The sequence below is a fragment of the Lutra lutra genome, chromosome 11 (assembly GCF_902655055.1).
Source record: "Lutra lutra chromosome 11, mLutLut1.2, whole genome shotgun sequence".
NCBI classification, from domain to species: domain Eukaryota; kingdom Metazoa; phylum Chordata; class Mammalia; order Carnivora; family Mustelidae; genus Lutra; species Lutra lutra.
This window is the reverse complement of record NC_062288.1, coordinates 22,860,825-22,875,757: the sequence shown is the minus strand read 5'-3', so window position 1 is coordinate 22,875,757 and position 14,933 is coordinate 22,860,825. Positions and strand designations below refer to the sequence as shown.

The window sequence follows — 14,933 nt, the reverse complement described above, 5'->3', positions numbered from 1 at the left end:
GAGCTGCCATTTAGTCTTGGACACTATGTGTCCTCTTCCCTAGAATGACCCTCCTTTTTCCTTACCGCTCTGAGTCCACATGTGGACTCAATAATTCACACCTCTTCTCTACTCTTGTCGCCTGTTACATTACCATGGAATTGCTACTTTTGTTGTATTTTTATATGAATGTCCCCAACTAGGTTGTGAGCTTTTGAGACCAGATGCCATGTGTTGTTTTGTTTCTCTCTTCCAAACTGCACCAAGGCCTGGGCCTGTTAATAAGATGGTGCCCTACAGAAATGTGTAATCAATGGATTAACTGATCCTCTTGTCCCAACCCACAGTTCTGAAACTAGACAGTAAGTCATCATCACAGATTATTTTAAGAAAAGCAACTGGAATCTTCCAATTGAACACACACACACACACACTCACACACACTCACGCACACATACTTCTTTTCCTATCAGGTCACAGATTTTAAACCCAGACTAACCTTCCATGCCTCTTTAAGCTAATGGCATGTTGTATAACCTTCACAAATTAATGGAATTGTGATCCAATAAGAGTTTATGCTATTGATTGCCTTTGAAGTATTTACTTTTGTCACACTCATTTCAGAAACTTCTTGCTTGTAAGTTTGACATGATTGATGCAGAATCCACTTTCCATATCTAGTGCTTTCCTCCACCTCCATCTACAATTCCACTTTGTGGATCGATGAACAAGGAGGTAATTAAATATAAATTTAAGTCACAGGTTTTCCTTCTCTGAAATATAATACATAAAAAACAACAAAGAAACATGGAGGGGGGAAGGTAGGGAGGCCCTTCCCTCAGATGCAGCTGAGAATTTCAAGAAGAAACCATCACCAAAATTTTCAGAAAAAATCCAGAAGCAAGAAAAGTCATCCAGGCAACAGTCTCATCTTCTTTATGGGAATAAACCCAAGGTAAAATTCAAGAATTCATTGGTTAGCCAATGGTTGAAGGAGCCTGGATAAACCATACAAAAGTCCCAAAAGAAAAGCCAGCTGCAAAAAGGAAGGACCACTGTATCCTCTAGTACTGTGACCAAAGACCCAGAGACTCCCGACCTTTTGAACAAACTTAGCATCCAATCCAGTGACTGTCTCTGAACAGCCCCCCTAAAACAACAGTGCTGTGGTTGAGTAGGGCCAAACAGTTCATCTACAGGAAAATATAAAATCAAAAATATAAAATTTTATAATATAAAATATACATGTACCATAGTGTTTTACCCACAAAGAAATAAAAAAAAAAAAAGAAGATGAGTTTCTTTTTCCATACTTTATGTGATTTGCAGTTAAAGGGGAAATTTCTAAGTCATGGTACATTGTCTCCTTCCCAAATGTCAGTATGTTCAAAGCCACATGACATATTGCAACTTCTCCCAAATATCTGTGTATCCTGAGCACACTGTCAAGAAAACTGGTCCAAAGGCTTGATTTATGTTGCCGCCTGACAGATGATGTCTGGAAGGCATGCTGTCTAAATGGACTGTGCTCCGACAGTTACCTTAGTCATCAATTCCCAGAGAATTAACGAGTACCATTCATCCCAATAATAGAAACCAAGGTCAGGGCCTCTTCCATGCTCTGTAATTCCATTAGCAATGCACAGAAAGCACTTGGGTCATAAGTTCTGTAGACCTTATAACTGAGCAAATGGAACTGCATCTTGTTTTCCGAGAGAATCCTCTGCGAGCACACCCTTTGTCAATGATTTGTTGTACATCAACGATCAGTGTACTTACACATGTAGGGAAAATGCTGGTAAGGGAAAAGTAAAGCTGTCTCCAGCTGCCAAGAGTTTCAAGCACTGTTTTTATTAAAGTAAATGCCAATAGAAAACAATTTTAACAAAACTATGTCAGATACTTGCAATTATGGGCAGACCTTTTTAAATTGTGTACTCAGTCAAATTTTATGTAAGCCACTCAGTCATTCTAAGTGGCTACCGTAGGACTGATTTCAGTTTTCATTATTTCATTTTAGTTTTTATTATTTTAGTTTAGTTTTTATTCTACCTGCCATGGTAAAGTGAAAATGGCCTTGAAACTAAGAGTTGTCATCATAAGCAAATAAATCTGGTTACAATGAAACTTTCATCTCAAAAATCTCAAGCAGCACGCTTTCCTAAGCTAAACCTTACCAGCCATTCCCTCCGTCCTCATAATTCAAATTGCTTCCAACCTGGCATAGATCAAAAAAAGGAGAGAGTAACCTGAAAGTTTGAAGCCACAGGCATAGATTTGAAATCTGGCTTTGACACTTCTTTGTTTTCTTGACAAAAAAATAAGCATGATTATTTTACTTTATAGCTACATCATACTGTTGCTGTAAGATTTAAAATAAGTGCTTAGCACAGTGCCTGGAAATTAACAAATGATAACTTATTGTTTTAGTTTTTATTGCTATTGAGCTCGTAAAATGTGTGTGTGCGTGCGTGCCTGTGTGTGTGTGTGTGTGTGTGTGTGTGTGTGAAATCTATGTTTTGAAACATTTGGGGTTTTTTGCCCAGTAGATTCTAAATGATCCACAGTAATGGAGGGAAGTTAGAGGCATGAATAATTCAAAATAGCAAATCATCCAAATACCAGCTGTATGTGTTTTTAAGTGTATTTTTAAATTTCATTTCAAATGTATTTCTAATGCCCAAAGAAATGACTTCAAATCAAGGAATGACACCATGATGTGAGGTCCCAAGTAAAAGGGATCTGAGGAACTGTCCAGTTTCCCCACCCCTCTTCTCCTCCCCCTTGCTTCCTTCCTCTCCGCTCCTCTCCCTTTCTCCTCATGCCCTGCCCGTCAAAAGACGGCAGCCACAAAGAACCAGCTTCAGGCAAAATTTCCACCTCCCACTCTCCCCTGAATGAGGGCCACTGGTGAAGTGTTGGTGATTCCCTGCTTCAAGGCAGGCTTCACTGCCCAAACACAAGTCCCGGGGGCTCATGCAGCAAGTGCTTGCATGGAGAGAAGAGACCACAAGATGTCAAGAGACACGGTGTGGAGAGCAAAGCCTGTGGAATCTGACAGACTGGGATTCTAAATCGTGGTTGGACTCTGTGACCTTGGGCCAATTGCTGATGACTGTACCTCAGTTTCTTCCACTCTAAACATGTGGGAGTCATGCCATCGGCTATCTCACATGATTTGTTAAGGATAAAATGATATATATTTTAATGTAGTCATAATTGTGTGTGTGTGTAAGGCTCAAGGCAGATAATGAGGACGTCTATATTACACTGATTTCTCTTTGAATCATAAACTCTTACTTATAAGCTGTTGTTTTCCTCCAGAGATCCGCAACATCTTTTTTGGAAACCCAGAGAAAAACAAACAAGATGCTTGCCCTCATCTAGCATCTGTAGATAATCCCCTAAACACACCTCTCCTTCCCAAATGAAGCTCTTTTCCTGTGGTGATCCTTAGGAGACACTGTCGTGTCATAAGTGCAGCATTTCTTCAGTTTTAGTGATAGGATGGATTTACCCCACATGGAAGAATTTAAGCTGCTTTCTACACACAAGCATATGCACATATCAATAGTGATATCAGAACCATTAAAAAATAATAGTAATAAAAAGAATGAAGGAAAAGTGAAAACTTGCAGATTAGTTCTTACACCAGGCACTGTCCTAGTCACTTTACGTGGGACAACTCAGTTGAGTCGCAAAACCATCCTGTGAAGTCAGTGGTATTATTATCCCAATTTTCCTGTTGAAAAACAAATCAGGGAGGTCCGGTAACTTTCCAAGGATCACATGAGAGATAGCAATAGATATGTTGGAAACCAGGGAGACATGTATTCATGGTTCAGGGGAGTACCGAACTGGGAGGGGACAAAAACGGGAACAAATTGTCCATTCTCATTATGGCAGAAGACCAAGCAATTTGCAATAACTTATTTTTTTTAAGATTTTATTTCTTTATTTGACAGAGAGAGGGGCAGCGAGAGAGAGGGAACACAAGTGGGGGGAGTGAGAGAGGGAGAGGCAGACCTCCCAATGAGCAGGAAGCCTGATGCGGGGCTCAAACCAAGGACCCTCGAACCTGAGCCGAAGGCAAACGCTTAATGACTGAGCCACCCAGATGCCCCGCAATACCTTATTTTATAAGTAAATGAATGTGTTCTTATTACATTTCTGCTTGAGTAGTACCTTGTCCCGAGAGCCTAAGATGATCTTTAGTATGCTTTAAGTAAGATGTTATTAATTAGAGCCATCAGTGTCTGTGGTAAATAAAAAGGTGTTTGAGCTTCCAACATGACGCATTGACTTCAGGAACACGGACTCAGCCAGTGTTTTCTTATGCGGTCTATAACCTTTCACAGTGGAGATATGATCAAGGCCCTGGGTCATTAACTCACTGATTGTCCTTCCTTGCCATGGTTATTAGTGGATGTTCTGCCTTTTTGCTGTACCACGTACGTAAGATTGAGAGTTCAGGGAACAGACATTCCTGGAGCATAACAAATCATGAGTGTCTCTGCCACTTTCCACAGATAGATGGGTACCTGATGTCCACAGGGAGAGCAACAATACAGAGTCACACTGACAGGTGATTTCCTGGCTTGGGATCCCTGTCTAAAAGGGAAAAAGGAAAAGGAAAGGGAATCTAGATTGTAACCTACTTGGGGCAGGGGGGCGGTTAAAGGGACTCTGTGTGCCATCGATATCTGACTCCAGAAATAGGTATCCTCATAGGCGCTCACACATTTACAGCGGATAGAAGTCAGCCTGCTAAAGAATCTTTATCCTCATGTACCTGGCTGTCCCTACATAAACAAACAAACAAACAAATAAATAAATAAATAAATAAATAAATAAATAAATGTTTTCATTGTTTTAAAGAGACATATGCCCTCTTTGATCAATACAGTGCACATTTTCTTATTTTAATATCTAAAAAAAATTATATAGCATCTTACAGTCCACGGAGTGTCGTTTAATCAGAAGAGTCGAGTCCTTCCTCCCTCTTTCCCTTCTGCCCTCCCTTCTTACTTTTTTCTTTCTCTCTTTCTTTCTTTCTTTCTTTCTCCCCCTCTCTTTCTCTCCCTCTCTCATTCTCTCTTTCTCTCCCTAAAACAAAAGTATGTCATAATGGCATTTTTCTTTCTTCCTTTCCTCCTGCCTTCCTTCCTTCCTTCCTTCTTTCCTCCCTCTCTCCCTCCCTCTTTCTCTTTCCCTAAAACAAAAGTATGTTGTAATGACATCTTAGTTTTGATGAAATATATTATGCATCAGATATTAGCAAGATCTCAACACTACTTAATCGATTAAATCAGAAGAGGTAAGATTTGAAAATTGCATCAACCTTGAAACTGAAACTTAGTAACTGATATGACACTGAGCATAGTGTCTCCACCATCCACAACATCCCACATTAATACAGATTTCTTTCCTTCCCTGTTTTCTCCTGTCAATAAAATGGAAAAGGGTAAAAATTAAATTCTTAGCATTTATTGTATCTTTCTGAAACTGTGGATTATGGTCTCTATGGTATGAGCTCACAACAGTTTATGCCTGTGGTTCTCAAGGTTTTGCATGTGGTGGAATGTCTTGAGGATCTATCTAAAAATTCATTATTCTCACCTGCTGCCTGGACATTCTGATGGACAAGGCTGGGGTATGGCCCAACAGGCTGTATTTTTAATTCTCTAGTAATTGTGATGCTCGGAAGTGTGAGAACCCCGGGTCCCTGTTTGGAATTGGTCCCTCGCCGCACAGGACCTGAATTTAGAAATTTAGAATTTAGAAACGCTGATCTCAGGGGTGTGCACAGAACTGCCTTTAATAAGCACGATTATGATTTCCAAAGGCAAATGTACCGATGGAAGGAAGACTTCTGACATCGCGTTGTTTCCTGTGGGGCTGGGACGCAAAGATAGAACATGTGTTGGGAACACCCCTGACACCTGATTGTGTTGTGGATTGTTCTAGCTGTGCCCCATAAAATCGGACGCATCATCGATGGGAGTCCCGCAGATCGCTGTGCAAAACTGAAAGTGGGAGACCGGATCTTGGCAGTGAATGGCCAGTCCATCATCAACATGCCTCATGCAGACATCGTGAAGCTCATCAAGGACGCGGGTCTCAGTGTCACCCTCCGCATCATTCCTCAGGAGGGTGAGTGCCTGAGCCTGGCTGCCATCCGTGCAGGGCAAGAGGGTCCAAAGTTTATTCTCATTGCCACATTTGCAAAAATTCACACACCCATGCACCCCAGATCCTGTTTTCTCCGTACCAGTTTCATTCAGAGATCAAGCTGTGTGACGTTATAGATAACAAGTGTGAATCCCAAAACCCTGGGTTATTCAATCAGCCCCTGTGGTCCCGGGAGTACTCTTTTTATGGTGATATGAAGCCAAGAACCCATTCAACAGAGATGATAGAGTTACAAATCTGAAAAAGAAAAAAAGTATTTGTGTTCACAGTGAAGCTCCGGAGGATTCTTCAAAGTCAGATTGATTCTGAAAAGCTGGAGGAAGTTTTATGGAATAAAGAGAGCTCATTTATTTATTTATTTATTTATTCAGCATAACAGTATTCCTTGTTTTTGCACCACACCCAGTGCTCCATGCAATCCGTGCCCTCTCTAATACCCACCACCTGGTTCCCCCAACCTCCCACTCCTGCCACTTCAAACCCCTCAGATTGGGGCACCTGGGTGGCTCAGTGGGTTGGGCCGCTGCCTTCAGCTCGGGTCATGATCTCAGGGTCCTGGGATCGAGTCCCACATCGGGCTCTCTGCTCAGCAAGAAGCCTGCTTCCCTCTCTCTCTCTGCCTGCCTCTCCGTCTACTTGTGATCTCTCTCTGTCAAATAAATAAATAAAATCTTTAAAAAAAAAAAAAGAAACAAACCCCTCAGATTGTTTTTCAGAGTCCATAGTCTCTCATGGTTCACCTCCCCTTCCAATTTCCCTCAACTCCCTTCTCCTCTCCATCTCCCCATGTCCTCCATGTTATTTGTTATGTTCCACAAATAAGTGAAACCATATGATAATTGACTCTCTCTGCTTGACTTATTTCACTCAGCATAATCTCTTCCAGTCCCATCCATGTTGCTACAAAAGTTGGGTATTCATCCTTTCTGATGGAGGCATAATACTCCATAGTGTATATGGACCACATCTTCCTTATCCATTCGTCCGTTGAAGGGCATCTTGGTTCTTTCCACAGTTTGGTGACCATGGCCATTGCTGCTATAAACATTGGGGTACAGATGGCCCTTCTTTTCACTACATCTGTATCTTTGGGGTAAATACCCAGTAGTGCAATTGCAGGGTCATAGGGAAGCTCTATTTTTAATTTCTTGAGGAATCTCCACACTGTTTTCCAAAGTGGCTGCACCAACTTGCATTCCCACCAACAGTGTAAGAGGGTTCCCCTTTCTCCACATCCCCTCCAACACATGTTGTTTCTGTCTTGCTAATTTTGGCCATTCTAACTGGTGTAAGGTGGTATCTCAATGTGGTTTTAATTTGAATCTCCCTGATGGCTAGTGATGATGAACATTTTTCATGTGTCTGATAGCCATTTGTATGTCTTCATTGGAGAAGTGTCTGTTCATATCTTCTGCCCATTTTTTGATATGATTATCTGTTTTGTGTGTGTTGAGTTTGAGGAGTTCTTTATAGATCCTGGATATCAACCTTTTGTCTATACTGTCATTTGCAAATATCTTCTCCCATCCGTGGGTTGCCTCTTTGTTTTCTTGACTGTTTCCTTTGCTGTGCCGAAGCTTTTGATTTTGATGAAGTCCCAAAAGTTCATTTTCACTTTTGTTTCCTTTGCCTTTGGAGACATATCTTGGAAGAAGTTGCTGTGGCTGGGGCGCCTGGGTGGCTCAGTTGGTTAAGCGACTGCTTTCAGCTCAGGTCATGATCCTAGAGTCTGCGGATTGAGTCCCGCATCGGGCTCCCAGCTCCACGGGGAGTCTGCTTCTCTCTCTGACCTTCTCCTCGCTTATACTCTCTCTCACTGTCTCTCTCTCAAATAAAAAAATAAAGTATAAAAAAAAAAGTTGCTGTGGCTGATATCGAAGAGGTTACTGCCTATGTTCTCCTCTAGGATTCTGATGGATTCCTGTCTCACGTTGAGATCTTTTATCCATTTTGAGTTTATCTTTGTGTACGGTGTAAGAGAATGGTCGAGTTTCATTCTTCTACATATAGCTGTCCAGTTTTCCCAACACCATTTATTGAAGAGACTGTCTTTAAATGGTGCGTCTGATAAGAATTTTAAATTCCCCACTTAGTCTTTTGAATTTCTCTGTGTAAGGATGCCCCCCTGAGGCCTGAAGAGTAGTGAGCATCACAACTCACAGCCTTGAGGGCCACAGGGATCTAAGTGCCTGTTCACCAAAAGTCACCGTTTCCAGACACAGCAAGTTCATTACTGGTTTGTAGCTGCTGACTCATTAATGACATTGGAGAACGGAGTCCCTGGAGATCACCGGTAGGTGGGTCGCAGCATCCCACATGGAGAGGGATGGGTTTGCTCCCCCTGGTCCCCTCTAATTTACTCTGTCTCCTGATTCCCTCTTGGGGCTATAAGACGCTGAGGCCTCAGGCAGTCACTGGACTTGCAGTATAAAACAGTGGCTCTCAGCTGAGATGATTTTGCTCCCTGGGGAATGTTCAGCGAGGTTCGAAGACATTTTTGATGGTCACTATAGGGATAGGGGTACTACCGGCATCTGGTGGGTCAAGGGTGAGGACACTGCTAATCACCCTGTAGGGCACAGGACAGCCCCCACAGCAAAGCATTATCTGGCCCCAAATGTCAACAGTGCTGAGGTTGAGAAACCCTTCAGGGGGAGAAGAAATTTTAAAATTTGGGCTGTCAGAGAAGAAAGGGGAAGAGTGGCTTATAAAGGAATAGATCACGTCCCTTTCATCACCCAACCAAATAAAAAGAACAGAAAAGAAAATGACCATGGTCTTTTTAACCTATTATTTGCAGACACCATTACGTATAAAACAGTCAATGGAAATGAACTCTAAGCAAGATTGCTCACTAAAAATCTGGCTCGCATTTCCATTTTCCCCAGGCTGAAATATGTCTGTTCTGTTTCTATCACATATATACAGATAATTTCAGTTGAACATGTGAGGCTATTAGAGGAAAATCCAAGAAGCTGTTTTAACCAAGAACAACTTCATGAACATTCTTCTATCCGATAGTCTTTTTTTCTTTCTGAAGAATCAGGGAGTTCAGGGGGTTATTAAAGATTAAGACTAACAAGGGCCTAGAGAGAACATTGTGAAAAGCATTTATTTCTGTTATATTAAGTTCCTTATCCAAACTTTGGAATACCAGTAGGATTTGTCATTACAACCAAAAAGTAGTGGCTTAAATGTTTTCCGTCAGTGGGCAACACTGGAAAAATAGAATATGTTCTAGAGCTCACTCCTATGGGTTATATTTTCATTGTTTTAATTGCTTTTTTTTTTTTTATTGGAATCTTTTCTCCTGACAAAATGACAAGAGACTCTGCTTCTGACCTTGCTCAGCAACACTTATAACTAATGACATAACACTAATTCTGGGAATGGTATTGGAACTTGATTGGATAATTGATAAGTTTAACCTGTCGTCTTAAAGTCTAATGGAAACTGAAATAACCAAAGCCTTGAGTCTCTGAGGCGGCCCTTTATCAGATACCAACTGATTGCATTTGCCACTTTGGCTCCCCTTTGCAGAGCTCAACAGCCCAGCCTCGGCGCCCAGCTCAGAGAAGCAGAGCCCGATGGCCCAGCAGAGTCCACTGGCCCAGCCAAGCCCGGCCACCCCCAACAGTCCTGTTGCCCAACCAGCTCCTCCTCAGCCACTTCAGCTGCAAGGACACGAAAATAGGTAAAATTTCCCCTGGCTTTTCTGACTCAGAGAGGTGAGGGAGGTGGGGAGGAGGAGAGTTTGGGACAGGACAGGACGCGACACAGGCAGAAGAGAACTTTTCATAAAGTAGAAATCGCTATGTCCGCCTCTCTGTGATTTTGAGATGGTGTGTATGTGTCACAAGTGTGATTTTACTAGCAACTACAAGTGTCTGTTCTTCACATTAATAGAACCTTTCCTGAAGAAGTGATGAGCAGTTATAGATCCGGAGGCACTAACGAAGCTGGAAAGCACATTGAAGAGAGTCTAGAGTAAAGAAAATAGACAAAGGCCCCTTTGGCAGGAAGGAGCAAGCAACCTTGAAAGAGGTGGAAATAAGGTAGTGAGGAAAGAGGCCGGGAGCATGGTTTGAGATGAAGCCAGTAGGAGTGGTAGGGGCCCCTCTACAGGGTCTTATGAGCATGTTAAAGATTTCGGTCTTAAGTGTAGTGAGAAGTCATTGGAATGGGTTTTATGCTGAAGACGGACATCCCTGGATTTGCTTTCCAAGGCCTCTCAGTTGGCCAACTGGAGAACTGACTAGAGGCTGGTCACAGTGGATGTAGGTTACTCAGCGGTTAGAGGTGGCTGCCAATGTCCTGGGGTCAATGACGGTGGTGGCTCAGAGAGTAATGGTGGTGTGGAGAGGGGCACGTGTGGAAAGACTTGTAAACATTAATAAACGTCAGCATTTTTTTTACTGCACATTGCCTTAGAGCCTCCTACCATGATCTAATGAGATTCTTCCATTCCAGAGCAAAAACTAATGTAAATAAGGCACTTTGATCTTCTAGAAGAAAAGGATGCCCTATTAGAACAGCATTGTCTTCTTATTGCGACTCGACTCATGTGTGACAGGGAGCCTGGGTTAGGTTGAGCTGTTAAATAAAGAGATAAAGACACGTTCCCATGCTGTGTCCTCTCTCTCAGAGGAGAAAAACAGAACAATCTATAGGAACGTCTCTGTGTACAAAACTCTCGCCGGTCTTTTCCATAATTCTAATGTTTTCTGAACATCTGCTTCCCAGCTTCTGCCTCCCATGTTGGTGAAGATGAAGTGAGACCAAATTTCCAAGTCCCAGAACTCTGTGGGTTTATCACTCACAAGGCTGCAAAGCAAATATTTTCTCTCTGCCACAGGTGCTATTTCCAGAAAGCCCTGCTCTCCTCAGAGCTCTCCCATTTGCTTTCACGGAAAAGGAAATGTCTGTTGTCCTCAGCTGGTTATGGGTTTAATCTATTCCAGGGAAGAAAAAAGACTAAAGACCGTAAAGTAAATGATAGGGAGGTAAGAATTTGACCACCTGTAGGAGGAGTGAGTCCTGGCTGCCTCAGTAATAAGCCACTGATGTGTCCCCTATTTCAACGGATCGCACAGGCTTTCCCCAGATCCCCCTTCGGACTCAGGAAGAAGTGGCTGAGTGGATGCAGTCTTTGAGCCAGATTCAGAGTCTTCTGATGACTCTCCCACTGTCTGCAAACCTCCCAGCCACAGTTCCATCTCACTTTTCCAGAGTCAGACTCCCCTGGATGTTGGCTTCTTGCTTCTGGCTTTGGGGTGGGTAATCTCATTCCTGTCATGTTACGGGGTCAGTGTGGGGAATAACATCTGGGCAAGGTCACGATCATTCCCCAACTTCTACTACCTCACAGGTGGGACTTGTCATCCTTAGCAGAGAAGCAGCAGTCTTTGGAATATTTTTTTTGTCCTGACTACAGAATAAAATATTTCCTAATCCGGGGATTAACAGATGGACCTGACTCAAATTTTTATAAATCAACAGCGAATTTTCCCGGAGTTCTTAGCCGTTGTTGCTTCACTAATATTAAAAGCCTGGAAAGTGCTGACTCCTAGAGGGACCTTTCTTGGCACTCTGGTTTCCTGCCTTCACTGTTGATGGTTAGCCAGTGTCTCATTTACATATGAATGAAGAGATTAATCATTTTACAGATCCCAGAATCATTTTCCTAGCTGCGTTTAAAAATGGTCAGTGTATCAGGAACTCTTTGCCTTTCTTTGGATCAGGCTAGAGATGTCTTCAAGATAGCTTGTACGCCAAGCACCCTGGATGTGTCTCCTATTAGTTCGTTTGTATTAGAAGTGCCCACCTAGCTCCATGTCACATCCAGCCTGGTTCCCCAGGAAAGTCGGAGAAAATTAAATGGCAGTCTGTTTGCAAAGCTCATTCTATGATTAGGATGACTGAATGTTCTAATCCCGTCTTGTTTACTCTCAGCTTGGCTTCCAAGGGACACCCCGCACACCTCTCCTTATTTATCTGTCCCTTAAAATCCTTTCGGTGTATACGTGGGAAACAAAATAGTTTTAATATGGACATGAACAAAACAGTAGTCAAGGAGAAGCGTTTGTTGAAAACAGCAAAAGAGCCAATGTGGAAATCTAAATAGCAGAGTTCACCTTCCCCAGCTAGGGCAATTAATATTTGACTGCATTTTAAATGGCGAGGTCAATGGAAGAACATTGGAAATTGACTTCTTTCACAGACTTTAAACCCTAGATGCTTAAGGCTGGAAGGAATTCTTAAAAGGCCCATATGAGGCAAAATCCCACAAAATCCCCGATCACGGGCCATGTTTCCTGGTTCTGGAACTTGCTCGTACCATCAAATTCTGTTAAAATTTGTCACTAGAAATCTGGTTTTATTATCTCTAAAATCTCATTAATAATGGAATTAATAACTACAAAGAGTAAAGGAATTTTAAAGAGGCCGTATTTTTTTCTTAATCATCTTGAGTTTTCCTGAAAATAGAGTTTTTTATACGTTCAAAGCAACATAATTTTTGCCCAAGCCAGGATATCATTCACTTAGAAGTCAGCAACACACATAAAAAATTAAGCGTATTTTCCTTATTAAAAACTCCTCAATGTGCAGTTCAACATAAAATCCTGACACTCGGCACTGGGGTCAAATGCGTGTTTGAGCACCAGAAGGCAGGGATGAGTGACAGCTTTTGCATCTTAACAGCTCCTATTCTGGGTTGCTGCGTAATCTTTGGGGAGCCTACATTTCCCCCTCTTTTGCTATACCTCGTGACACATCTGGTTGGAAAGGGAGCATGTAACAGATACAGCATGCCCCTGGCACACAGATTATGAAAATAAAGTGACTCAAAACAATGTGATGTCTAATCTACCAAATAGTTTTCTAGGAAGACATCAACGCATGCCAACAAATGCCGGCCAGTTGGGTTCTTTTTGCTTAACTCCTGCATTTGTGTGGTTAGGCATTGTATTCAAAGCATGTTTAAATAATCCCGCTCTCAGCATGCATACTCCCAATCTGTGAGTGCACTGGACACCTTGCTGAGCTACAAAGCAAAGCCCAAACTGTGCAGTCCCCAAGAGGAATGTGTCCCATCTGCAGGGTTAAGTTATAAACGGGACCTGCTCAAAGTGTTGATTGAAAACCTCCTCCAAAAACCCCAAGTAAATATATCTATGGCTCTGCATTCTTAGTGTGTCCTCACCAAATATTAGATTGCAGTAATGGCAATTGTTCAGGTGAGTGATTTTTAAAAATAGTAATAATCAGCATCGGTGAGACCGTAAGCCAGTGTAAAAAAAAAAATCTGGGTTTTAAAGATAAAAATTCTACTGGTTTAGATCCTGTTTTCTCAACACATTTGAGTTATTCCTTGGTCCTAAATATTTTCTCAATTCCTCAAATCCTTTATATTAATTTTAGATAAAATTGTCATTAGATTGAATGTATTCTTTTTAATCTAACTGGATTACTGAGCAGCTCATTATGGACTGGGGCTGTGACAGTAGACAATGAATTACAGAATTAAGTGGCCTTTATACTATGGTGATAACTTTTCAGGTTACATTATTAATGATCCCATAATGGTAGGCATTAGCTCTCTTAGTCTCCTTTTGAAACTGGGAACCCCTTCAGTTTAGAGCAGTTTGGATTCACAAAACAACACTAAACAACTAACTCTGGTTTCTGTACTTATTTTATGAGTACAGAAGCCCCCACTCTCCCTCCTTAATCTACAGGTTTGCTTCCCATGGTCTCAGGTACTTGAGGTCAAGGATGGTCAGGAAGCAGATAATCCTCCTTCTGACAGATTGTCAGAAGGTCAGTCATAACCTAGCCTAAGGCTACACAATGTACTCATAGTGCATAGGTCACACCCCTCACTTCATCTCATCACTCAAGCATTTTGTCATTTCACATCATCACAAGAAGGGTGAGTACAGGACAGTAAGATATTCTGAAAGAGAGAGACCACACTCACATAACTTTAATACAGTATATTACTGTAATTGTTCTGTGTTATTACTACTTCTGTTGATAATCTCTCACTGTGCCTAATTTGTAAGTTAAACTTTATCATAGGTGTGTACATGTAGGAAGAAGCATAGTATATACAGGGTTCAGTACTCTGTGCATTTCAGACAACCCCTGAGGTCTTGGCATGTAACTGCCATGGATAGGGGAGGGGCTGCTGTGAGGGAATATCTAGAAACGAGAAAGAGACAAATGTTGGACACAAACACGTTTGCCTTCCCTTTCATCCCTTTCGTCTTACGGCTGTGGTAGTATCTGATAATAGCACCTGATACTGATCTGGTAGTTACAGCCTAATATTTAAACTCTCTGTAATATGTTCCTACTCTTAGGAATGACCCAGTGACTTGCTGCTTGACTTGTAGCTGGTTATTAGAGTTTGCTATCAGTCTTTTAACCTCTGTAAGATAGTCAAAAGGACCCAACCTAGTGGGTTAAAATAGCCCTTCATTATATATTCATGGAGTATTTAGATCTAAGATCACTTTAGTTGTGCTTCATGAAGTGATGAATGTGTGTGGGAGAGAGAGAGTTGGATAGAGTTGATTCACTGGTGTTGAGAAAGACTGAGAGTCTGAGATACAGTTCTGTGTTTAGCTCCTAGCTTTGCTATAGTTGTACAAGGTTTTAAGAAGCCAGAGTCAAAGAAGGCTGTCCCTAACTCCTTTTCCACAAAGCCCTGGGTAAGCCATCATGTTTACCTCAATTTCTTATTTCTTGATTTCATT

General features: G+C 41.8%; 1 protein-coding gene across 3 annotated transcripts in view; it reads left to right on the top strand.

Annotated features, from left to right (window-relative positions):
- Nucleotides 1-14,933, top strand: part of MAGI2 (membrane associated guanylate kinase, WW and PDZ domain containing 2) — a 1,365,890-nt gene that overhangs the window by 1,230,472 nt on the left and 120,485 nt on the right. For all 3 annotated transcript variants that reach the window (XM_047694173.1, XM_047694175.1, XM_047694174.1), the window contains 2 exons: nucleotides 5,947-6,132; nucleotides 9,712-9,865. In XM_047694173.1, coding sequence (XP_047550129.1) covers nucleotides 5,947-6,132; nucleotides 9,712-9,865 — 340 coding nt within the window. The remainder of the gene's footprint in view (nucleotides 1-5,946; nucleotides 6,133-9,711; nucleotides 9,866-14,933) is intronic.